The sequence below is a fragment of the Mauremys mutica genome, chromosome 14, assembly GCF_020497125.1.
Source record: "Mauremys mutica isolate MM-2020 ecotype Southern chromosome 14, ASM2049712v1, whole genome shotgun sequence".
NCBI lineage: Eukaryota > Metazoa > Chordata > Testudines > Geoemydidae > Mauremys > Mauremys mutica.
The window spans coordinates 27688335-27715279 of NC_059085.1; the positions used below are offsets into that span (position 1 = coordinate 27688335).

The 26945-nt window shown below is 37.6% G+C and overlaps 1 protein-coding gene across 2 annotated transcripts in view; it reads right to left on the minus strand.

Annotated features, from left to right (window-relative positions):
* The window catches only part of PEPD (peptidase D), a 227212-nt gene that overhangs the window by 27147 nt on the left and 173120 nt on the right, over positions 1-26945 (minus strand). For both annotated transcript variants that reach the window (XM_044987795.1, XM_044987794.1), the window contains exon 12: positions 20347-20495. In XM_044987795.1, coding sequence (XP_044843730.1) covers positions 20347-20495 — 149 coding nt within the window. The remainder of the gene's footprint in view (positions 1-20346; positions 20496-26945) is intronic.

A 26945-nucleotide genomic window follows, 5' to 3' on the forward strand; every position in this document is an offset into this window, starting at 1 on the left:
CTCTAAGGTGCCACAAGTACTCCTCGTTCTTTTTAGTAAATTACTGTATCATGTCTGTTTTTCTTCTGACTTTGTAGACTTAGAAGTATATGCTTCCTGTATTCAATTTCTATGTGGTAAACATCACTGTTCCCACATATCTCTGACTTCCTGACTCCCTTGGTATCAGTCTGAGCTTAGGAGGTCCAGTGATGAACCTTTCTGGTGACCTCTGGACATACAGAATTCTTAAGATGTTTGAGTCCCTGGTGTTTCATGTATTCCTTTGTTTGGTCCAAGAAAAGCATACTATGGAAGATTTTCAAAGGTACAAATGAGAGTTAAATCCCACTGATGTTCAGTGGGAACTGGGAGCCTAGTGAAAATCTCTCTTCTGCGTCTGCTTTTTAGGTTAGGACTAAGCCCTGGTCTATACTATAGAGTTAGGTTGACATAAGGCAGCTTATGTCAACCTAACTCTAAGTATCTACACTAAAACATAGCTCCCATCAATACAACTCGCCCACTTCACCAACTTAACTCCACCTTCCCAAGAGGCGTAGTGCTTAGGTCAATGTAGTCAGGCTGACGTAGTGTCAATGTAGACACAGTGTTGCTTACACTGATTGTTGCTGCCTTTCAGAAGCTGTTCCACAATGGTAATTAAATTGGTGCCAGCGCTCCTGGTGAGGATGTGCACCGGCCACACAAGGAACATAGATTTGTGTGAAATGTCAGTTAAATCTCGGTTTCCACACATGAAAATTTGTGAAGTAAAACTGAAATGAGATTTTAAATTACATGGATTGAATTATACCTGTGTATCAAAGAAAGAATAGGCTTCTCACCCCCCTCAAGCTCTAGATAAATTTCACTCCCTGTAATTCTGCGTCACCGAACTATAACTATGTAACTTCACTTTATGGAGCACCCATTTAGGATTCTTGACATTTGGTGAGTTTCAGTGTTATTTGCACAATATCATTACCAGAAATAGACTAAGAAACTAGTAGATATGCAAAAAATGGTAGAAAAGCAGCTTTTAAACAAATAGAAAATAAAATAAAACTTTCTTGTTAACATTAGGAATGAAAAGACGTGCTGTTCACTTAAATTTTCTGGCACAACTGTGACTACAAGTTTGCTGATTGGTTCTTTTAGAGATCTTTAACTTAGACTAAACTCTCAAATTTTAAAATCAATCCTTTGATATTAGAAAAAAATCTGCATGGAGATGAAGTTGAGTAGCAATAACAATCTGCCTTGAGATACAGAATATGAATTTTTCATGTCAGCAGTTCTACTTTCTGTACATTGCTAATACACAATAATGAACATTTCATTTAGGACCATATTCAGTGCAGCTGCAGTGGTGTAACTGAGGTCAGCATTTGGTCAGCGTATGAAATGGAAAGCTCTGAATAACTTGTTTCAATGAATTTAAAATGAGGCCTCTCCAAGCACTAACAGCATCTGGTATTTGTAGAGTATTAGAGAAAAATGGCACTGAGTAGAGCAGACTTCATGTAAACAGGCAAGGTGCAAGCTTCCTTATACAACCTTGTAGAATATAATGCACCTCAATTCTGACTCACAACATCCCTTTGCCTTTATTTGGCATATGGAATCAATTATACCAAACTACGGGTGCATTTTTGTGATGTGAAGAAGCATCCACATGAGTCAAAACAACAATCTGAAAATTACATAGAAAGTTCTACTGCTAACAACAGGCATTAGGAGACATTTTCCAACCATAAATTAAATCTTCAAAAATATACATCCTTTATAGGCAATAAAGTTTGAGAAAGTGAACCATTAAAATGCTCTAATTAAGAAGTGCTTTACTGATTATTTTAAATGCAAGTCCTAGCTGAGCATTTGAACCAACTGCTGAGAACAATTTTGGACTCTTTCTTTTAGCTGAGAAGGAATTAAATTTTTTTTTCCAGAACATTCTATGCATCTTCTCTCCCCTGGTTTCCCACTACTGAGTGTTCCTCATATCTAGTCATGCAAATAGAAATGTATCAGAACCAAAGCTCCAGTTCGGAATGATCCTTGAGTTCAGAAAAGTTAAAGTTGGAGGAGAACTCTGAGGCTTGGACCTATTACAATATTTAGAGGTGAGAGTGTTTAAAAAAAAAAAAAAAAAAAAAAAAGGAGAGAGAGAACATGAAATCTTCTTTAGTGTTGAGTCATAGGAGAGAATCACTTCAGCTCCAATTCTCTGAATCGCACTCTTGTAGCCGTAAATAGCACTGGCAAAGCACTGGCTATAGGGAAATTAAGTACTGCCTAAGAGACCCTTTTAAATGATTCATGTATCATTTTGCAAGCAGGCCTGTAATGTAAGTATTAAAATACATCGAAGATTTTTAAATGAAAAAATAAACAAAGGCCGTGAAGTGCACAGACAGCTATATTTGCTATTCCGCTGTTTGTCTTTATGTTTCATTTAATGTGTTTGTCTTAAAAGGGTGTTTGTATTTTGAACAACTCAGCTGCCTTGTTTGCTACGAGTTCAAATGGTTCTAATTCTAAACTGTAAAATATTTCACCTGCAGATTATTTTATCTGGTTAAATGTATATTCTCTGGGGAGACAGGAACATGTTAAGACCTTTGTTAATCTACTGCACAGTAGAATGCGATCATGCATTACTGGTGTGGTAAGGACAAACACCAGCAGTTTTGAGCCAACTGGAGATATTGAACTAAGTAGAAAGAACTTGCTGCTCTTGGAGTAAAAAATGCTGGAGTCATCGTCTTGCTAGATATGAACTGATTGTCATGCTGGAGATAAGCTCGGATAATATGGTGCAAACATAGGTTTTTTTTGTTTTTTTTTTAAACAGCAAATTAACAGAGCTTTTCCAGTTATAAGCTTTTCATCAAACCTTTCCTAACTGGTAACCTTAAGATAGCCTCAAAAACATTAATTTTACTATGAGAAACAAGTATTTCAGAGTAATCTGACAAATATTTAAAAATGTTGAGCACACAGTCTACTTAAGAAACAAGTTTGGAAAACTAACTCAAGCAGGAGAGAGAGAAATTTGTATGCAAATTTTGTGTTTTTAATATATTTTAATGTTTTATATAATATAAAAACATATACTGAAAGTTTAATTTGAATCCTAAAATTGTGTTGAGTGAAACTGACAAGGGTTGCAGTTATAACTAAACAATCAAAATAGAATTATGTTTTTTTAATAATACAATGGCACATACAAATCTGACTTTAGCTGACCAGCAAGTGTCCCCCAGCAAGATTCTAAATTAATTAGAAAGTGCATCTGGGACTCTTGGCTTTTATCAGAGTCCCCAGTTTTGATACTCTGCTCTCCTGACACATGTTGGCAACGGGAACATGGAAGGGGAAAAGAAAAAGAAATATGATAGTCAAGGTTCACCATGGACAGCTGAGAGCAGAACCTTGTCAGTAACCTCTTTTCACATTACAGCAAAATCACTTAACAATTTGGATGAGACCAAGGGGAGTATAAAAGCAAAAGATGCGTGCATCAATCTTGTTCCAGCTGACAAAGCATTATTTACATGCATTATTGCAAATGTAATCATAACAATTGATTGTGCTTTAATACCATTTTGTATTAGTCCTGCATCCCCAATCACCCTCTGAAATGTTTCACTGTTTGTATTATTCAGGATCTTTATTTATCAGTTACTGAGAAGTTTATCATGGTTACCAAAATGTTATTTTTTTTTTAAATGTAGAAAGGTTAGTTCAATTATTAGCTTTAAACCAATTTATAAGCTGGTTATACCGCACTGACAGATCAGGTTTAGAAAGCTAGATTGAAGCGTCCTTGGACTTTGGAAGTTAGTACCAAGAGAAGTCTGCACTCAGGAAAATCTGCTGATGATGCGTCTGCTCTATTCTTAATTCACTGCCAAATGAGATACTGTGTAATACAGGTCAGTGAACCAATGACTGAGCTTCTCACTGAAGTCCAGTTACCAAGGCTCATTAAGTTTTGATTGGTTAGTTGCCATTCAGCATGTTTTTGGGCAAAAGGCCAGGATAAAAAGCACTTTTTACAGTGATACATGCAATGTAAATATTAAAGAGTTTTAAATATACATTCTGAAATATATAACAATGACCAGGCTGTTGGGCAATTCAGATAATGGAATGTGACAGTCCAGGGATTAAGTAGCAAAAAATATAACATCAACAGTTGTAGAAAGCTACTGTGCTAAAAGTACTATTATTTTACAGTTTTGTTATATATGTGGTATAATGTGCTTAAAAATGGCACAATCAATACATTTAGCACAATTATATTTAAAAAAAAGACAGAGCCATATCTGTAGATATAGATATATATAGATATAGATATAGTTATATAATTTCCAGCAATAATCTGAAATTATCAGATACCTTTAGTTGAGTATCTAGGCATAGTATTACAGAAAAATAAAAAGACACCTATGTTTTCTTTCTTTTAGAATATTTTCCCACCAAACCCTAAATTGCCAAACTACTTTGTAATATTTTCTAAAATCTACCTTTTAAAGACTTAAAACATCACACGAAAACACTGCTCTCACTCACTCTCTCTGGAAGTTCATTTGGAGCCAAGAAGATTTTGATATAGAAAGGAGAAGAATGAGATCAATGAAGTTGAGAATTAGATACAATATTTTAATTTCATTAGATGTACTGTAACTTTGTAACTGACATTCTTAAAAGGCGGGATAATCCCATTATTTATCTTAAACAAGCAATTTACAAGAATATCACAGTAAGAAAAGGTTTTATAGTTGTTCATAAACTACTGCTATCCCTGTTATCTTGTCAACCAAGTAATCTGAGGTTATTTACTTAAGTTTTATTAGAATATAAAACAACAGTATACAAAAATAACTTGGAATTACTGCTTGGTACTTAGTCACTTCTGTTTGGAGACTGTTCTCAAAAGGTCTCACATAGTAATTTTTTTGCTGCTAGTTAGGGTATTTTGTGGTTATAATTGTGACAATGATTAAACCACAAGTGATTTTGCAGGGATTTGCCAGTACAGATGTCACAATACTTAGAAAAAAATACTGTGCAAGGTTATACTAAATTTCTCCCAAAACTGTGTTAAGGTTAGGTTATATTTAATTTCTGAGTGTCTACAAACAAGGGCAAAAGGTCCGACATCCCCTGGTAGTGCCACTAAAATGCAGACGAACTGTGCAATCCCTGTCTCAGTCAGTGAGCCACTGGAACATGTTAAGATTGGCTAGACACGTAACAAACATAGCAGACATAAAACAAAACTCCCTAAAAATACTAAGCAAATTCTTATTAAACATTATTTAAATGTAAGATGATGCTTTCTTCTCTTTTCGTTTTGTTGAAAAAACTGCTACATTTCAGATTTTCAAAGCTTCCTTTTTGCACAACAGATCAGACAGCAAATAATTTATCAGTTTTCTAGATTTGGTTCCTAAACAACCTGGCTTGGCAAATGTCCCCTGAACATCAACAAAAACAGATTATAAAATTACACCTTATTATAAATAGCATTGTCCTGTTGTTGAAGTGGCTGAATAAACTAGTTTGCTGAGCATGTTTCTTAGCCTTCACTGGGTAGCTGTGACAAAAAATGGCAAGTAACTGCTAACAAGAATCTCTATGTTCTAAAAACAAACCAAAACAGTAAGATGTAAGGGAACTAAAATCTACAACTACATTTGATGACCAGAAATGGGCCCAAAGTCAAATCCACAAACCTTTGAATTTTGGGGAAATTTTGTCAAGAACCCCCAAAATGTGGGGAAACTGTTACCTGATCTCAATTTTGCATAGTGGGTGCATGATTACTTATAAGTTACCTAAATGCACTACATATCCAGGTGCCTATCCTTTAGTCACACAATTTTGAAACTTGGGCCCTATTTTGCACTGGTAACCAACAGTTTGTTGCTATATGTCAATAATGGTCAGTTACTTCTTCCATTATAAGCCCTATATTTTGATGATTTTTAATGCGTCAAGCCACCAAGATAATTCTAAACTAGGATATCGTTTTTCTTAAAACACAGTAGCCTAAGTCCACTGAATGGATACAGCACACCCCTGAGTTCCTTTTATATAACATTTTATCTGGGAGCCTGAAAAGGTGCAATTTTTGAAACAAGCTGCAGTGAAGCCCAGCAGAATGTGTCATGCTTAGTCAGTTTCACCACAAGATCTTCAACCATGCACATATTCGGGGTAAGAGTAGCAGCACGTTAGGGTTTAGTTTTAGTGGGGAAACTCAAACTTTGAAAAAAGAACAGGAGTACTTGTGGCACCTTAGAGACTAACAAATTTATTTGAGCATAATCTTTTGTGGGCTACGGCCCACTTCATCGGATGCATAGAATGGAACATACAGTAAGAAGATATTTATACATACAGAGAACATGAAAAGATGGAAGTACCCATAACAACTGTAAGAGGCTAATTAATTAAGAGAAGCTATTATCAGCAGGGGAGAAAAACTTTAGAAGTGATCATCAAGATGGCCCATTTCGGACAGTTGACACGAAGGTGTGAGGATACTTTTTAACATGGGAAAATAGATTCAATTAGCGTAATGACCGAGCCATTCCCAGTCTCTGTTCAAACCTAAGTTAATGGTATCTAGTTTGCATATTAATTCAAGTTCAGCAGCTTCTCATTGGAGTCTGTTTTTGAAGCTTTTCTGTCGCAAAATTGCCACCTTAACGTCTGTCACTGAGTGATTAGAGAGGTTGAAGTGTTCTCTTACTGGTTTTTGAATGTTATGATTCCTGATGTCAGATTTGTATCCATCTATTCTTTTGCATAGAGACTGTCCGGTCTGGCCAATGTACATGGCAGAGGGGCATTGCTGGCACATCGCTCAGACACAGACAAACACCTACAAGATCTCTATCAAGCATTCTTAAAACTACAATACCCACCTGCTGAAGTGAAAAAACAGATTGACAGAGCCAGAAGAGTACCCAGAAGTCACCTAATACAGGACAGGCCCAACAAAGAAAATAACAGAACCCCACTAGCCGTCACTTCAGCCCCCAACTAAAACCCCTCCAGCGCATCATCAAAGATCTACAACCTATCCTGAAAGATGATCCTTCAGTCTCACAGATCTTGGGAGACAGACCTGTCCTCGCTTACAGACAGCCCCCCAACCTGAAGCAAATACTCACCAGCAACCACACACCATACAACAAAAACACTAACCCAGGAACCTATCCTTGCAACAAACCCTGCTGCCAACTCTGTCCACATATCTATTCAAGTGACACCATCATAGGACCTAATCACATCAGCCACACCATCAGGGGCTCGTACACCTGCACATCTACCAATGTGATATATGCCATCATGTGCCAGCAATGCCTCTCTGCCATGTACATTGGCCAAAACAGACAGTCTCTACAACAGAAAAGCTTCAAAAACAGACTCCAATGAGAAGCTGCTGAACTTGAATTAATATGCAAACTAGATACCGTTAACTTAGGTTTGAACAGAGACTGGGAATGGTTCAGTCATTACACTAATTGAATCTATTTCCCTATGTTAAAGTATCCTCACATGTTCGTGTCAACTGTCTGAAATGGGCCATCTTGATGATCACTTCTAAAGTTTTTCTCCCCTGCTGATGATAGCTTCTCTTAATTAATTAGCCTCTTACTGTTGGTATGGCTACTTCCACCTTTTCATGTTCTCTGTATGTATAAATATCTTCTTACTGTATGTTCCATTCTATGTATCCGATGAAGTGGGCCGTAGCCCACAAAAGCTTGTGCTCAAATACATTTGTTAGTCTCTAAGGTGCCACAAGTACTCCTGTTCTTTTTGCTGATACAGACTAACATGGCTGCTACTCTGAAACCTGTCAAACTTTGAAGTGTAGAAAAAACTTAGCTCAGATAATACTCAGGGCAATTTTTATTCTGTCCAGACAAAATCTTCTGTTTCTAGTAGGTTGGTTCTCTAACAGCTACCTTGATATAGTATCAAGCCTGAAGGACTCATGCACCTCCCACATCAATGAAAATTACAATGTACAACACAACAATCCCTTGAATATTGGATTGGAAGTAAAGTACTGCAGATCAGACACCATGTGAAGAACAATTTAATTCTCCCACAATGACAGTATCCAAAACTTGTATTTGCAATGTCACTGCTATAGCCAGTAAGGTGTAATGGGGAAGTTATTTTTCAAATTTAAAAATAGAAACATAAAACATAAAATCAATATTAAATAAAGAGAAATGCTAAGAACAAAAGTGAAAAAGTAAATTCAACCCCTAGTCCTTTCACACACGCTTCATTTAAAGTTGCGAATAGTGCCATTGAAGTTTATGGGAATACTCACATGCTTAAAGTTAAGCACATGAATAAATCTTTGCAGAATTTGGGTCTATTGTAGGTCTTGCACAGGCTGCAGTTCCAACTGGTCTCAGATCTCTACAATACCTAAGCCACATGGGGAAAATTCAGGGACACAATGGCAGCCTTCTCTCAGAAGTGCCTTGTTTCATAGGTTTGGGAATACTCTGTTATTTTTGCCTCTCTAATGTTGCAGTGGTCACTCTGCATGGGTCAACTGCTGTGTGTTAGTCTACAACTGAAAAGAACAGTTCCCAGTGGGGTTCGTAGTCAGAGACTCTCAGTCTGAAAGCTTGCATCTAGGGAAAAAAGGATAATCTTACATTACAACGGATTGTTTCTTGCTTTGAGGGACTGAAAGATTTGCTGAATTTGACAGAGAGTAATGCCCTTTTCTTTCATCTCCTCCTGTTAGCTAATGCTAACTCTGGGCAGTTAGTCTGTATGGTTAACAGTGACTCTCACCCCAATACAATAGGATTCACATGCATTAGTTCATAGACTTTTCTAACAATTTAAAAAAAGTTGTAAGTTTTCAATTTATCAATGAATGTTGCTTGTTGTTCAATATTAGAACTTTGTCTGCTTCCCACTTTCCAAACCCCTTCGGGGATGGACATGCCTCCTTTAGCAAACAATTTATGTTGATGAATTCTGATTTAAGTTAAAATGGGAAGCCACGATGCCTTTTCTGGGTCACTCACACAAAACTAACTCTTAAACAGAGTGCAACTTGTTTATGAACAAAGAAATAATTTTATCCTATGAACAGGAAAAGACTATAGGCATAATTCAATAGAAAATGGACAATTAATTTTGGCAACATTATATACAAACAAGAGTTAGATTCTTTCCAACTGTTTTTAACACAAGAGCACATTCTTAATTGAAAGGGAAAAAGTGTATCGCCGTGTCATCTGTTGGGATTCATTAAATATCAAGGCCTAGTTATAACACTCTGAAAGCACTTATCCTTCAGGGGAATCAATAGGAAATCCTCAACTTAAGTTATTAATGTTCTATGCCTAAGAAATATTGCCATGCTTTAGATATCACAGAAAATTAAAAATGACTTGCAGTAGTTTGCATGAAAATAAGAAAACCTGGACAGAAATAATTCTGTAATACAAGTAGGGAAGATAGAAATTAATAAACAAAAATGAAATAATCTCATGTCTTCCCCAGTCCCTCTCTGTAATGCTGCTGTCAAAAAGTCCAATTTAGAGCATGACAAAACTGTATTAATTCTTTAAAAAAAGAAACGATTGTCCTTAGAAAGCACAATTGACAGACAATATGTGCTTATAACTCAATACAAATTTGGACTACACAAAATAAAAAATAAATAAATTTTAAATGGAAAAACCATATACTGAATCTCTCATGGAGAGAAACATATTTTAGTAAATTTATCTTGTAGTCAACAGTATTTATGAATGAGATAATTCTTTTTTAATAGGATAATTACAATGATATTCCTCATGTGTTTTAAGTGTTTTTCCTTTTTAGCAGAACACATAGGATGAACAACATTATAAAACAGCATAAGAAACTGTAATATACAGAAATAAACCAGAGCTCTTGTGAGATATGGAACTATCATGCTTCAAAATAAGTGTTTAATAAGTAATCTGTGACCCTGGAATTTCTGAATTTGCATACACTCCTGACTATGTGTGCGCTCAATTTAATAACATGGAGAACAAGTCATCAATAGTACAATATCCTATGTCAAATTCTGTAGCTATTAGAGCCTTTAACAGGTTCTTAAAATTATTTGGATTATTTCATGCCAAGATCTTATACTATCTAAACCCAACAATCTTCTCCATTCTGTTCCTTTTGGAATATACTTAAGTAGCAAAAACAGAGCAAAAAAAATTGAACCTTAGAATTTTTCAAGTTGATTTTTGTATAAAAAGCATTCTCTACATTTTATTTGTATACAACAGGTGTTACTCAGCACAGTAGCTCTTGTTCTCTGAACATACGTCCTCCACCGAGTTGTGTGCCTGACCACTCAGCGACAAACCCTTTTCAAGGATACACATCAATCAAACCTTACATTCTATTGTCTAAGGGAATCAAGACCACACCCTGTATAGCCATTACTCAGTTCTTCCCAGCCTCCAAAAGCATTAGGTCTTGAATTCTCAATCATTCACAATCAGTGTGGCTCTGTTAGAGGCAATATGTTCAGAGTACAGGAGTTGTTTTGGTAATTTGTTCTCATAAATGACATTGCCTAGAAGAACCCAAATGCAGCAGACTAGCTAGCTGTAACCTCCCTGTCAAGAAGAGGGCTGAGTTCTTCAGTCAATGTTCAATAGGCAGAACCGCTCTCCCGAAACCAAAATCAGTTCTTGATGTGACACTGAGTGATTTGTGAAGGTGCAAACCGAGCTCTACACTTTTCAGATAAGGGCACGTTACAGATACAGGCGACTGAAGTTGCCACCCTTTGCCTCAGCCCTGAAATATCTGCCATCTCATAAGATAATGTACAGCCCTATCTATTTAGGTAGGATGTGAGCTGAAGTGGCCCAACCTTTACATTTTTCTTCAAAGATCATAAACATTGGATCATCAAAAAGGTTTATTTCTAAGCGGGGATTGACTACTCTCTTGATATCCAGGACATGCAGCTCACCTTTCCAGGACACCTTAGGGCTTTGGGGAAAATAGAGGCACTGATATGCATCGATTTAGGTGAAAATTTTGGATGAAGCCTAAATACCACCTTCTCCCTATACAAGGTGTTAAAGGGTGACCTGACCCCATAACAGCCAGTAACTCAGAGATCCTAATAATCAAGGTTATGGCCATCAGGACAATAAACTTTCCACAAGAGGTGGTAAGTGAGTGAGTTCACATAGGATCAAAGGACCTTTCACATGTTTAGTTAGCACCTAATTGAAATTTCAAGGAGCATTTCCCCCTGTAACATAAAAGAAGGTGTCTGAAATTAGACTATAAACTCTTAAGGGAAGGTACTGTGCTTTCCTATGTGTTGTACAGCACCTAGCACATTGAGACCCCAAGCCTAACTCGAGCCTTTGGGTATTTCTCCAGCACAAATAAGAAATGACAGTGATACAACTTGCAGGCCCCTGCTAACTCTGGAGCAAAACCTCAGACACTGGCTCTGAGTTCTAACATGCAAGTCCACATCTGGATGACCTCAGGTCAGTAAAGATGCCACTGAGGGTTTGAACGTCCACTCAATAATCTACCTTCTCAACTCAGGTCTTCATTCATGGTGGTTTTTGTACCTGCCAGAGGGGGTTTCTTTGTTTTGGATTCACTGTTCCCATGGATTAATTGCCTTTTGATATGACAAGTGACCATGTGCTCACTCTGTTGAGGTATTACAGGACAACCATATTGTCCATGACTGAGAACCAGCCCGAGGGGTCCTCAGCACTAGAAAATTTACGTGGAGCCTCAACTCTGAAAGGCTATCAACAGTCAAGTTTACTAATTAAGCACCTCACACTATACCAGAGACATCTGTGTCTATCATTATCTGAGGCGCTTGGTGTGAGGAGAACCTTTCCGTGACTACTTTCCCCAACATTGTGCATCATAGGAAAGTCTGACCTTCTCAGAAGGGGATTCTGCCAACTCCATCTGGAGAGGTAGAGGGGACATGGGGTTAACTCTTTTGGAAAGGAGAATGGAGGGCTCAAGGGATATGCCCACACCCCTAAATGCCAATGCCAACTTTGAAAAGGTCTGTGGCCACCAGACTCCTATATGTAGATCTGTAAATGCAATGTCATTAAGGAGAATAGCTTTCACATTGCATATAAGCTGGCTTGGTGAACAACTTTTGTGCATATCTGGAACAATTTCGCATATTTTACTGAAACAAACAACATCAATCAACAGATATGCCCAGCTGCCCAACTAATGTCTGATTGCAATTTCAGTTCAGTGGGGACTTGAGATACAATCTTGTTAAATCATACAAATGTACAGATAGGGAATTGAATGGTAGCCAAGTTGGCCTTAGCTGTTGCTTGTGAACAGTTGACTAGAGAAAGAGGAATTTAGAACAATGGACCTTACTGAAAGAGGTGTTTAATTCTCTTAATATCATATGGTGGGAAAATGAAATCAAGAACTAGAGAGCTACTGAACAACACAGAGTAGTCATTTTTGAAAATGTCCATACATTTAAAAATAATGCTTGGAATGTGATTGTATCTCACTTTACAGAATAGATGTAGGGCCTACAAATTAAGGATCGTAGAGTATTTAACTTAAACAGGGAGAACAATGGAAGGTGCACTGTATATCCCTTATTATCTAGAACATTCATTCCAAGTAGTTTCAAAGACCTAAGTTTTAATATAAGAAATAAAAAGTTTCCATCTATCAACCTGGGGTCTAAAACAATAATACATTTAAAAGATGTAATGTCACCAGCATTATGGCCTCAAGAATTGGGATTTGGCTTGTAGATGTGTATTTATTAACATCTTCTAAATACTCATTATAATAACCAAGTAAATACCTTTATAAGTCACCTGAAACAATGGTGGTGGCATAACAACACTATCATTTGTTATAATCTTATAAAACAGACCATTCCAGCGGTTCTCAAACTGTGGGTCAGGACCCAAAGTGGGTCACAACCCCGTTTTAATGAGGTAGCCAGAGCTGGTGTTAGATTGCTGGGGCCGAGGACTGAAGCCCAAGCCCCACCACCCGGGGGCCAAAGCCTGATGGCTTCAACCTGAAGTGGTGGCGCTCAGGTTACAGGCGCCCCACCTGAGGCTGAAGCCCTGGGGCCTTGGCCCCCACGCCCGGAGCAGCAAGGCTGAGGCAGGCTCAGGCTTTGGTCCTCCCTCCTGGGGTCATGTAGTAATTTTTGTTGTCAGAAGCGGTCACAGTGCAATGAAGTTTGAGAACCCCTGGACTATTCTATAGAAATTTCCCAAATACCACAGTTTTCAGCAGTCTTGCTACTGTGTGGTGGGTCACTACTGGAACATTACTAGCCTTTAGGTAACAGTATTCACGTGAGGATGGTAAAGGGCTTTTCAAAGATGGGTAAGTATGAACCCATCTCTGACACAGGAAAACCGAAGCATAGAGAGGTGAAGTGGCTTGCAAAAGGTCACATAGCAAATCAGTGCTAGAGTGAGGAATAACTGTAGTCCCTTGGCACTAAGCAACCATGCTGTCTACACAGTTTTGTTGTTTTCATTACTAATGGGTAACATTTTTATTTGTACATCATAGGTCATATTTTCCTTTTATTCACATCTCTTCATTAAACTGGGATTTCAAAATGGTGTCAGAAGAGCAGTCCTGTTGTGAGATCATAATTATTTACAAGAATTCTTTGACTATTTTAGGTTAATGGGAGAGGGCAAACAGAACGCAGACCTCACTTTTAAAATTTTTTGATGAAGAGTTTTACTGGTTGCTGAAACATAGTGAGTCTAACCCCTACCCTAAAAAAAACCCAATGTACAGTAAAGCTAGTTTACAAATCCAAGAAAGTGGCTGCAAAAGCTATGGATATTTGTATGGGATCAACACTAAGGCCCTGATTTATCAAGGTATATAAGCATGTGCTAACATTTAACCACATGAATCACTGAACTCAGTGGTCCCACGCTTGTGTAAGCACCTTGCTAAAACAGGGCCTAACCAAACAATAAATCATAGAACTGGAAGGGACCTCGAGAGGTCATCTAGTCCAGCCCCCTGCACTTGTGGTAGGACTAATTATCTAGACCATTCCTGACAGGTGTTTGTCTAACCTGCTCTTAAAAATCTCCCATGCTGGAGATTCCACAACCTCCATAGGCAATTTATTCCAGTGCTTAACCACCCTGACAGTTAGGAAGTTTTTCCTAATGCCCAACCTAAATCTCCCTTGCTGCAATTTAAGCCTATTGCTTCTTGTCCTATCCTCAGAGGTTAAGAAAAACAATTTTTCTTCCTCCTCCCTGTAACAACCTTTTACATACTTGAAAACTGTTATGTCCCCTCTCAGTCTTTTCTTTTCCAGACTAAACAAACCCAATTTTTTCAATCTTCCCTCATAGATCATGTTTTCTAGACCAATAATCACTTTTGTTGCTCTTCTCTGGACTCTCTCCAATTTTTCCACCTCCTTCCTGAAATGTGGTGCCCAGAACTGGACAAAATACTCCAGTTGAGGCCTAATCAGAGCGGAAGAATTACTTCTTGTGTCTTGCTTACAACACTCCTGCTAATACATTCCAGAATGACGTTCGCTTTTTTTGCAACAGCGTTATACTGTTTACTCACATTTAGCTTGTGGTCCACTATGAACCCCATATCCCTTTCTGCAGTACTCTCTCCTAGGCAGCCATTTCCCATTTTGTATGTGTGCAACTGATTGTTCCTTCCTAAGTGGAGTACTCTGCATTTGTCCTCAGTGAATTTAATCCCATTTACTTCAGACCATTTCTCCAGTTTGTCCAGATCATTTTGAATTTTAATCCTATCCTCCAAAGCACTTGCAACCCCTCCAAGCTTGGTATCGTCCGCAATAATAATTATAAATATCCATTTAAACATGCCTATATCTTCGTTAGTTTGGAGGCAGAAATAACCTATTTGGGAGTACTCGTATTTTAGGTGAACGTGTATGAGAAGATATTTTATTAGGAGACTAGTTATGTGTGTCCATTGGGGCTCTTAGCACTGCCCATTATTATGCTTTCCTGAAACTTCTCACTTTAAAACCTTGCTTTCAGTTGCTCATTAACTTCACCAAAGCTTAATTATTTGGGTTAAAATTTTCCATCGGGGGTGACTTCCTCCAGCTGTTTATTTTATTCTATTATTTATTTTGAAATTTCAGTCAAAGTGTCTCAGTCATTTCTGAGAATGAGGCTAGAGAAAGATATATTTTGTCCTTGTTAAAAAATTCTGGAGACCTTTTCTTTGAGAAGCTCTAGTGCCCCCATGCATTGGAGCAAGGACTTGAAATGTGGCAGGAGCTGGTCTTTGTGTTAGGAATGGGCCTTTTGCTGTTCAGAAAATCTGCCCAAATTTGGCCAATTTAAAAGCCTTTGAGAAAATTCCAGCTTGTGCATGCTCAGTCCAGACTTGAAAGAGCATGCAGCTAAATTCCCTGAAGATTCCATCTGCAATGAGCAGGACCCGCGTTAGACTTGCTGGAGCCCAGGGCAGAAACTAAGGAGTGAGCCCCACCGGCCAGGGCCAAAGCTGAAGCCCGAGCCGTCACCTAGGGCTGAAGCCTGAGCCACCTGGTGTCTCTGCTCCCCCCACCCCACAAACGTTCCTCTGCGCTCCCCTAGGAGAGTGCGCCCCCCCCTGCCAGCTTGCAAACCTCTGCTTTAGTGTGATTTAGTTCCACTTTTAGGGATTACTGTAATATTTGCATTACCCACAGTGATTCCGTAGATGTGTTGTAACTTAGCTTCGTTGGGCCCCAGGCAATTGTCCTGCTTGCTGCCTCCTAATGCCAGCCCTGGCAATGAGCATGCTCAAGCCCTCTCCAACTTCTTTTGCAATTGCTGCTCTGGTCTGCGGAGGGGTAGGCCAGGTCTGGGTCCAGACATTGGAACTGTAAGCAGGGAGAGACTTTCTCCTGTGCTCTTGGTATGGAGGAAGCTGCCTGATTCAAATGCAAAGGTGACAAGAGTACTCTGAAAAATCATGATTTAGGCATCTCAAACCCAAAATTAATGGATACTTTTGACCTTAATTTCTCTGCCTCAGTTCCCCATCTGTAAACCGGGGATAATACTACACCTTCACCTCACAAGGGTGTTGTGAAAATAAACTAGTTAATATTTCTGAGTAATTAGGGGGAGGGATAGCTCAGTGGTTTGAGCATTGGCCTGCTAAACCCAGGGTTGTGAGTTCAATCCTTGAGGAGGCCACTTAGGGATCTGGGGCAAAAATTGGTCCTGCTAGTGAAGGCAGGGGGCTGGACTCAATGACCTTTCAAGGTCCCTTCCAGTTCTAGGAGATTGGTATATCTCCAATTATTTTTTTTTTTTTTTTTTTAATTAGATATTATAGTGATGAGAACCACTGAAATTAATAAGGAAGTTAATAATTCTCTCTTCAGAGCAGGTGCAGCAAATAAGACATGGGGCTGTACACTTAATAATGAGGATTAAAAAATATAATAGCTGCTCATTAAGTGTGCACCATCCATTATGTGCACTTAATAAGGCAGGGGGTCTGTGGCAAAAATTGTATGTGATCATGTATCTGTGTGTGTGTGTGTGTGTGTGTATGCATATTAAGATTTGTATTCGAGATACAGATATTTGAAGCAAATACCTGATGAATCATGAAATAATTAAATTATGTAAATTTCAGGACTTTATCTATATCTATATCTGTCCCCATATTTCCCTTCTGATTTTTTCCATAGATTTAGCTGAGATGGTTATGAAACATTAAGAATATAACAAGTAGAAATGCAGTTTCTTTCCATTGCTATTTTTGGAATATTTTATCATTAACCTATCAAGAAAATTGATACAAATGTCTGCTCTAATCCCATTCAAACGTCCCTTTTCGAATTTTCCCCCACAACTACTATTTTTCAAACTTTCATTTTTAATCAACAACGCAGTTACATTTTTTTTTCTTGGTAATATAGCTATCATCAAGTGGTTCCAAGGTTGCTGCTTGTGCAATAGAATTGAATATGCCTTTTTTCCTACAGATCAGTTTTGTGGCATAATCGCTGTTGTACTTGAGTTACAATTCCATCATGATGGTTTCTCAATTTGCAGAACACAGTATTTGCAACCCACAGGGATTTTTTCTGTTTTGTTTTTGGATTGGAAACTAGGATATACAAACTTCTGAATTATATGTATTTTGACCCACACAGAGAACAGAGTCAAATGAATGCTTTGCTACAATAGAATCTGAAGCTTTGGGAACCTTCTGAAGTTATTCTTTAATAGCAGATTAGATTTAATAGAAACAAACAGAAGCAAAATCAATTTTCAGAGATGATATCACTAACCTCATTTGAGGGCCAAAGTTTCAAAAGTTAATTCCTAAATTGCACCAGTAAAAATCCTGTACACACTATTTTGCAGTGCTAGCTTTCTTTAGCAGCACGTATTCTCCGTAAAGATGATGTGATGTAACCAAAAAGAGCATTTATTTTATATCTTTATATAGTAATAACTTATTTTTATTATCATAGTATCTAGAAGCCCTAGCGCTCTCTCTCTTTCTAATATTCTGAAAATAGTTCTTTACTGGCATCTCTAACTTCTGTAAAGGCTAGTCAAAGTCCCAGTTCTACAACTGGAGAGAAATATCATTTTCTACAGAAAAAGTAACTGCTGATTTTTGTTGTGTATGTAAATTCTTTTTCTGGAGCCTGCCGCATTAGGGGTTTGTAATCGTATGATTTTCTTTACATAGTAACACTTGGAAATGGAGGTAGAAAAAAAAAGCAGAAGTGAAATGAACAAGGACTTTCAGGAGCCAAAAAAGGCTGATTGAAATATGCTGGAGCCTGGCTATATTTAAAAGACCCTTGAATTGACAAGTTTTTTGCTTCCTGTTTCCTAACAGGCAGAACTATAATGCTTTACATTTTTAGGCAGAAAGGAGATAATTTCTGTTTATTTCAAAATATTATAAAGATTACAGCTCTCTCCCTCACTCAGGTTCCTGAACATTTTCATTCCTCCTCTATGATTTTATTGAAATTATTTGACCAAACTGTAGTCAACACAAGAGTTATTAGAACTGGTCAAAACAATTCAAAGGGAGGTTTCTTTGGTAAAAATGGCCTTCTATTTGGGAAAAAAAAGGTTTTGTTTTTGAGGATTTTTCACCAAAGTCAGGTCTCCCACCCACGCCATCATCTCTCCCCTCAAGTTAAAAGTACAGTTGGGAAAATTAAAACTTTCAATAACAATTTCAATAATGTGTTTGATATTTTTAAAATAAAAAAAACTGTGAATAAAAAATGTCAGTCTGTTTTGTTTACTTCAAAATGGAAATGTTAACATTTTAATCAAAACAGGTTTCCATTTTTCAACAGCTCTACTTTTCATGCATGTTTGTAGAACACAGGTAATCAGTGCTTCTGCAAATTCTTTTCACTTAACCGTCTTTATAACATGCTCCCACATCATTTTCAGCAGTAAAGATTATTAGGACTATAATGTGGCCAGGGAAGTACACATAGGAAGGGAAAAAAGGGTAAAGAAACCCACGAGGTTCTGCTCTCATAGCTTCCTTCATGTTTACTGCTCAGGGAAAAGGGTTCAGGAGCTGCTCAGGGAAAAGGGTTCAGGAGCTGCAACAGCCCTACAAACTCCCAAAGGGTTTTGTCTCTACAGTGGAAGATTTTGTATTTTCATGGACACTTCCCATGATCACAGTTACATGGATGCATCATAATATTTTGGTACATACTGGCAGCAACATCAAAACCAGTCTGCAGCACATGCATTCAATCTGCTTTATCTGCCACTTTTTGCGATTACCAGCCTTAAAAATGTACAATAAATATATTTGCACCAATATTCCAACTAGACAAGAAGCTAAAAGCAACATGGTGTTTTCAGGAAGAACAGTAAAGATTTGATACCAAATATTTGATTAGCAACATTAAAATTTAAAATAAATTCATCTGGAAGACTGTTTAGGGGCTTGGTACATTCACAAAGCTGGCTGAGAACCTGGCAAGTAGTTTCAGAAATATAACTTAATTCTGTGACCTTGTTAAAGTAAATGGGTAAGTTAATTTAGAAAATCTCTATATTATTATGAGCATAACATTGCTTTAGGTTTCAACTCCCAAAACTAATAAGCAACATACTAGAAATTAACTTTATCAATACATATTAAATGAAGCAATTAAAGCTTGCAATAAAATGTAGAGAAAAATATGAAGACTGGATGGAACCAGGACTTTGAGGGGGAAAATTAGATAGATGATGGAGTGTGTACATTATTATTAAAATGGCAAATACCTAGACTTCATATCCAGATAATCTTAGCTTGAAGTGCAACAATAAAATCCTATCTGGATGTGCAGCCCTTATGTGTGCAGCCAGCTTGTATAAGAGGGAAATAACATGTCCTAACTGGCAAACTAAAAAGCTTCCCCACTCTAAGGTCTGGTGGTTGAAAGCTAGTAAGGTAATGTTAAAGGAGAAATGTACTTTGTGCATTAAGTACATTCTCCACTAAAGCTAGTCTATTACTAATACTTAGAAATGTTCAAGTACCTTCACCATTAAAATATTCAAGCTCACAATAACAGCTTTAAAAGCATTTAGCTCTAAAAGCATTTATTTGCTGAACTGAATGAAAACAGAATGACAAAAACCAAGATTTTCACTGCAGTGTTTTCTGCAATTACTCCATGCAGATGCTTCAACTATGAAAATGTACAATTCACTAGATGAACTGGCTCACATATAATTTAAGGACACAATGCATAATATTCAATAGTCTGTATTTTCTGATGCCCTCTAAGGTAATTAAGTATATTCCCAATACATATTCACTCACTTTTTAAGCAAAAGTTTTTTATTTAATTAACCTGGAAACTACAAAACCTAAATGCTTGAAATAAACTTGCGTATTGCGCAGTTTTGAACCTGGCAATACTCACTAAAATCCCCACAAAATGTTGCCAATTTAAATTGATATAACAACCACCACTGCCACCTTTAAGGTATTCAGAGAAAAATGATTATTAATTAATACAGAAATTTCTCAACGTATGTTATTTCCTGACAATACTGGGCTGGATGAGCAATATATATGATCATTTCTATGCTCCACTAACAGCTATTTAAACTTAGCAATAGGACTCTCACCATACAATTTTATTTTTATTAAACTATGATCTGGTGATCAGTTTCTTGCTTTTTCCAACCCTTTGAGTCCCAGCATAATTGTTTTGACAGCTTGAATGATCCCACTAAGCTTGTCAATTTCTGTTGACATATAGCAATCTTTTACCTGGTTTGATTGCCTTCATTACAGCACGAGATGACTTAAGCACTGCTTCATAGATGGCCCTCTGGTCAGGAGTGAACTTTCCATTTGCTGGAAAAGTGCAGGTAATGTCAGAAGCATAGCAGTAATATTCTCCTCCCATGTCAAACAAGCTGAAAAGAAAGGGGGGGGGGAATGTGAAAAATGAAATGCCAGAGTAGTAGTAGTAGAACAAACATACATTTCTTTACATTCCTGGTTTAAATAAAGCCAGATTAGGCCAAAATTATCACCACCCAAAAGCGCTGTTCTGTGACCTAAGTGAAATGAGTTGGTAGTTGCACAGTATTTCCTTGTAGGCAGGTATTCACATCACAGAGAACATGAACAGGCACCCTTGCTGGAAATTTCAGCACAAGGTAAAAAGAATGAATGGGGATGAAGGCAGTTCCTTTAAAAAAAGATTTAAAGGCATCCATGGCAACCTCTCAAGTTATAGCTCCTCTGACAAAATGGGATATTTTTGTGACTTTTTTTTTAATGAATCCTGTGTGCATCTCAGTTTCCCACTGTACTTTGCAATGCTATCCAGTGGGGTGGTGGTAGAGAAGGGCTCTCAGGGCATCACAAGAGACAGTTGGAGAGTGTGTGTTGCTTTGCTGTCTGGAATGCAATGAATGGGTTGTTAAGGAACTGTCTGGAACCTGCTGAAACCAACCCATATCAATGCAGAATCTGAAAGAGACAATGGGAAGCCCCAATGACCAGATCATGCCCACCTACAATCAATGACCAAGAAGAAGGAGGTTTTCCCTTCACCTCTCAGCAGGGTAGCTGAATTGAGACCAGCTCGAACAAAAGGACTGAGAGGTGACAAGCAAGGTATAAAGAGGGGGCTTCTGGAAGAGGCTAGCTGCTCTCACCTGGGACTGACAAAGAGGTCAGAGAAGAACACAACCTGAAATAGAATCCATTACAGCTTGGCTAGTGGATTGCTCTGGCTTGGCAGAATGGACTATGTCTTAATGTTTATTTCTCTGTGCTAACCTAAGGAATTCTGATGCTGTGTTCCAATTGACTACAAAATCCTATTGCTTTAGAAATGTTGCCTGGTGTCACTGCAAATACTTGATGAGGTACATTGGTCCCTGAAGAATGTAAATGTCTCTGACCAGGAGCTCACAGTGTGAAGCAGAAGTGTTTGTGCCTAGAGACTCAGTCTTGGAGGTGAGGCTGCATGGCCTACCCTGAAGGAAAAATGAGACCCTTTGCAGTCTCTATTACTGAAGGGATTCCTCCAAGAGACTGTTTAAAAGCTAGAGTGTAGCACCGATCCTGTGGATTTGTGACAACCGACATGAGGAAGTTTTCAGATGAAGAAACATCTACTTGTATCTCACTGAAAAGAAGCTAGGGCTTTTCAGGGAGGCCAGCCCCAAAACTTAATAGAGTATAAACATAAACATTAGACATAGTCCATTAAACTATGGCCATTTGCATCTAATTGTCAAAATCTATTTCTTGTTTAAACTCAATTTCTCTGTTAAAGGTTGAATGCCACTGCTCTGAACACTCATGTCCCTTTAGGACAAATTTGTCCAATAGGACTTTAAGAAACACATTATCTGCATTTTGAGGTGAACCAACCAGAAGAGAGCATTTAATACATCTTTCTGCATCAAAGACAGAAAACACTGGAGGTTTTTTTTTCTTTTTTAAGCACTTAATAGGAACAGTTTTACTGGGGCAATAAAACTTGTGCTGCCCTTTGAGAAATACATTTATTCCACATATGAATCAACCATTTACCATTTTAGGACTACAGCTTAATTCTTGCTGATTTCTAAGTGGTACTCTGTGTCCTTGTGACAGCCAGATTACACATTTGCAATATTGTGCCAGTACAACTTTCTGATATGGCACTGCCTCAGTTTCAGCAAACCTTAAAATTCAGCAGCAAGGCTTATCACCCCCAATCACCCCCCATGTAATGGGTGCTCTCTCACAATCAATGTAAGACTTTGTATGGTCTTGACCCTTAGCACTTAAATTATCTCCTCATTTCCCATGTAATGAGCCACAGTTGGATATCTGCTGATATAGGTCTTCTCACTGCTCCTATGCAACAATTACTATTTCAAACAATATGGATTTTAGAGCTTTTAGCTAGTGTGTGTAAAGTTACTGAATTCTCTTTCCCCAGCAGTTCATAGTGGAGTCAATTAAACAAAATACTTTTGTCCTATTTTGCTTTTTTCCCTCTTTTCTGTTTTAAAACTCAAATACTTTAATTTACATTATCTGTGCAATGCTGTGAGGTACCTTGGTATAAAGAGCAATATGTAAGCTCATTTTATTATTATACAACCAAAGAGGAACATCTTTAGTTTCAACCAACATTCACCCAGTGGGCTTCAAGTGTTATACACTTGTTAAGTGTCGATAGCATCTCCTTCTATGTTAGTCAGAGCCCTGTATATTCCACAGCACAATGGGTCCAGACTCTATCGCAAGCCCCTTTAAAATCTGCAGCATTGTCAATTGATCTTATCTCCATGAAACAGAATAACCTTCATTCCAATTCCATTCCACCCCAAACATACATGATTATGGCTCACAGTTGAAAATACTCAGTCATGAAATATTTGTCAGTGATTATTTTCAGCAATTATTATTTTTGATGCTAGGTGGTTTTTTTGGGCTGTGTTCTCCACATGCTTGGGGAGAGGGGAAATTATAGTAGGCTCAGTGATTCGTCTTTTCAGTTCCCCATTCATTGGCTGCTGCTTTATCCTCTAGGCTGCCTAGCCTGCATTCCTGGCTCCATGACCCTTTCCCTGGTTCTATAGAACAAGTGAAGGGAGAACGCACTGTAATATAATTAATTAATTATCCTCTGTGGAGTAAGTTACAGAAGAGGCCACTCGCAGGCAGGTCTCAGCAGGACAGGGAGATAAAACAAAATATTGGATGCCTGTCCACTGCAATAAATGCATAATTTTGTTGTATCTCAGAAAAATGTCACACTCCATGGCTACACAATACTGGAGGCCAAGGGTTACCAGGTGAGGTGACTGGGGCAGTTATCATCTATCATTCATTCTTTCAGGAGCTATGAAGGCTCAGGATGGACACTTATAAACTCAAAAATGTGAACTCTTTGCAACCATAACTATTAAAAACTTGTTTTTAAATGGACGCAGGGCTTCTGGAGCACAAGACATTTGCCTTAGAATTCATCCCCTTGCCAACATCCTTGATTTTGTGATCACGAAATAGATACAGTCCTGATACCACCAAACAAAAGAAAAAACAAACATTTGAACATATTAAATTAAATTAGAATCAACTAAGTATTTGCCAGAATTAAATATGAATCTTTTAGGTGGCAAATGTACTTATTAAGAGTCATTAATGTACACTCTGAGGGTGAAAACCTGGCCCCATTCAAGTTAATGGCAACATTTCCATTGATTTCAATGAGGCGAGGATTTCATCCTGAGTTACTACATTATAAACAAATTCTATTAATCCCTTAGCTCTCAAGCAACATGTGCTTCTTTATAGGCATGCATATAGGTCTCTCTTGGGTTTTTGGTAAGATATTCAAGCAACATTTTTGAGACACATTCACTTCAGGTTAGTCTATACTACAAAGTTTTGCTGGCATAGCTATGTTGGCTAGGAGCATGAAAAAAATTACACCCCCTAGCTGACAATGTTTTGCTGGCAAAACCACTAGATGCAACTATGCCGACAGATGAGTGCGCTGTTGGCTTATATAATGTTGTTCAGGGATATGGTATAGCTCAGAGGTCCCCAATCTTTTCCGGGTGGCGGGCACTGGACGACGAGCCACCGAGGACCATGGCCAGTGGACAAGCATCTGCCAAAATGCCGTCGAGAAGCGGTAACATCAAGAGGCGTCGCCACTGAAATGCCGCCGAAAATCAGCATCATTTCAGCGGCGATGCCTCTTGATGATGCCGCTTTTTGGGCAGCATTTCAGTGGATGCTTGTCCGCCAGCCAGTACATGGGTGCACATAAATGCCCCAGCGGGCGCCATGGCGCCCATGGGCACCATGTTGGGGACCACTGGTGTAGCTGATATCCTGGCCAAAGAACTCCTGCGGACTTATGCTGCACCTCCAGGGGGCTTGTGGCTAGCTGTAACCACATAGACTCTATAACTATAAATCAAGTTAAATACATTTGTACTAGTAGCCACTGACATAAATTAAAGTTTCTGCTTTGATATTTTAGTTCTACGAAAGTTGCTGTAAGGGAGGATATTTATTTTAATATTAATAATGTAAATAACTTACTTTGTAATAACTTAATACATACATTATTTGACTGAAATCTGTTCCATTCTTTTGTGACTATACAAAAAGTTGTAATAAAAATAATGTGTAGAAAGATGATACTAGAGATACCAGATAAGGCCTATTTCAAATCACTCAAATGACCAAAGAGTTCACACCAGCATATCAGAAGGGAATAAACAAGTACTGTGTGGGAAAGACATTACATATCCATTGAGATTGATATTATCAAATATGGAAAGCAAGTAGATATCTGCCAGGGTCTCAAATCTTGTGGTTCGGTTATAGTGAAATAATTACAGTATGAGTTAGTACCAATCATAATCCTACTATTAAGATCTATATTGAAATTCATAACATATGACAGATTGTGTGTTTTGGTTTGCATTCTACAAGGCAACAGTTCTGGTCCTACAGAAGACAAAGTTAAGTTTCGCCATTTGTAGGGGAAAATAACTATTAAAGTTATTTTATAACTTTAATAGTTATAAAATATTATAACTATATTCCTATATTCCTATAAAATATTGTAACTATATTCCTATATTCCTTTATCAAAGGAAAAAATGGTGCGTTCCCTTTGATTCTTTATGATGTATGGGTTTAAGTTTGTTTTCTGCTTGTTTTTTAACCCTAGAAATATCTCTGACCTTATTTTCACTGTTTCAGCTAATGGTCCCCCATGAAGGGCCCCAGAAACAAAGCAAGAGCTCAGTTGTTCATTGAAAAAAATGGGAGTGCTGAATCATTAACAAAGCTCTCTCTTTCCAAGAGTTTGTGAGGTGTTCAAGTTAAATAGGTTTTAATGAAAAATAAGAGGTATGAGATTTGTAATAGTCTGACTACAAATCAATTGCTTATTTTAAAAAAGAAATTTAAGATTAAAATATCATAATCCCACAAGTTCTCCACTTGCATAGGAGGTTTTTAAGAAACAAGTAGAATTATATAACCAAACTTACTTGCAGTTTGTCTTTATGTATCAAATGAGCAAGTACCCCAGTTATTTTTTCTTTATAAGTCACCTTAAAACACTGAGTCAGAACATAAATAGCCCAATTCTCTAGCTCACATGGGACTATTTTGAGACCCTGACTTTTGAGATAACTAGGGACAGATGGCTAAATCTTGTGTCGTAAAGTGCCTTGTGGCTAAGCCAATGAATATTTTATATCTCCAATTAATAAATGAATTATAATTTAACTTTAATACAATGGGTTAAAACTGAACAGTCATAATTACTACTTAATGTTATATTACAATAATGCCCAAAGACCAATCAGGTACTGTACAGATATATACAAAGATGAGGTTAAATAGGTTTTAACAAAAAATAAGAGGCACAAGATTTTCCATAGTCTGACTAAAAATCAATTGCTCATTTAAAAAAAAAAGATTAAAATGTCATAATCCTACTAATTCTCCACTTGCCGTACCCCAACGAGTTTACAGTCTAAATGCATAAATCAGACTGTAAATCCATGCTCTGTGTGGGCAAACCTCTGTGTCCATGCAGGACCCCACTGAAGTCAATGTTGCTTTGCCTGGATGCAAAGGTCCACCCATACGCAGCCACTTGTAGGATCTGAGCATTAGAAATAAAACTCCTGTTTGGAAGATTTAGCTATGAGAATGTAGGCTCATGTTATTTAGGAAATTCTCACATAGTTAATCATTAAATTAGTGTGTGTGTGCGTGTGTGTGTGTGTAAAGACATGATATTTTCTAGATTATACACAATTAAAATGTGAAATATATTTTTAAATATAAAACGTTTATTTTATTGAAGAATTAAAGTTGTAGAAGAGAAGCCATTCCCACAACACAAAGACAAGCAATTTTACCATTATTTCACAAAATGGTAATTACATATGAGCTCAAACCAAAACCCAAGAGCAGTAAAACCCACAACATTGCTGAAGCTGGATCTTATATTTATGGTTCAGGCTCATTTCTAAACAGTAGCAAACTAGACAGCATATATATAAAAGTGTTGGCAGATGGAGAAAGTGTTTGATGTAATTATTAATATTGTTCTCAGTAAAAAGGTGCCATGTTCTTTAGGGTTGCATTCTAGATAGTACTGGACCCTGAGAGTGTGAACCAATCCCAAATTCAGAGGACAGACACTAAAAATTTAATTTTGTGAAATTCAAATTTTCATAGTACTTGGGATTTTCAAAGACGCTGAACATTGGCCTAATTTTGCTTACACTGAAGTCAATGAAAGTTTTACCACTGATTTCAATGTGAGCAGTTAGGCCAACACTGTGTTCTTCTTAAAAACCTGCCTACTA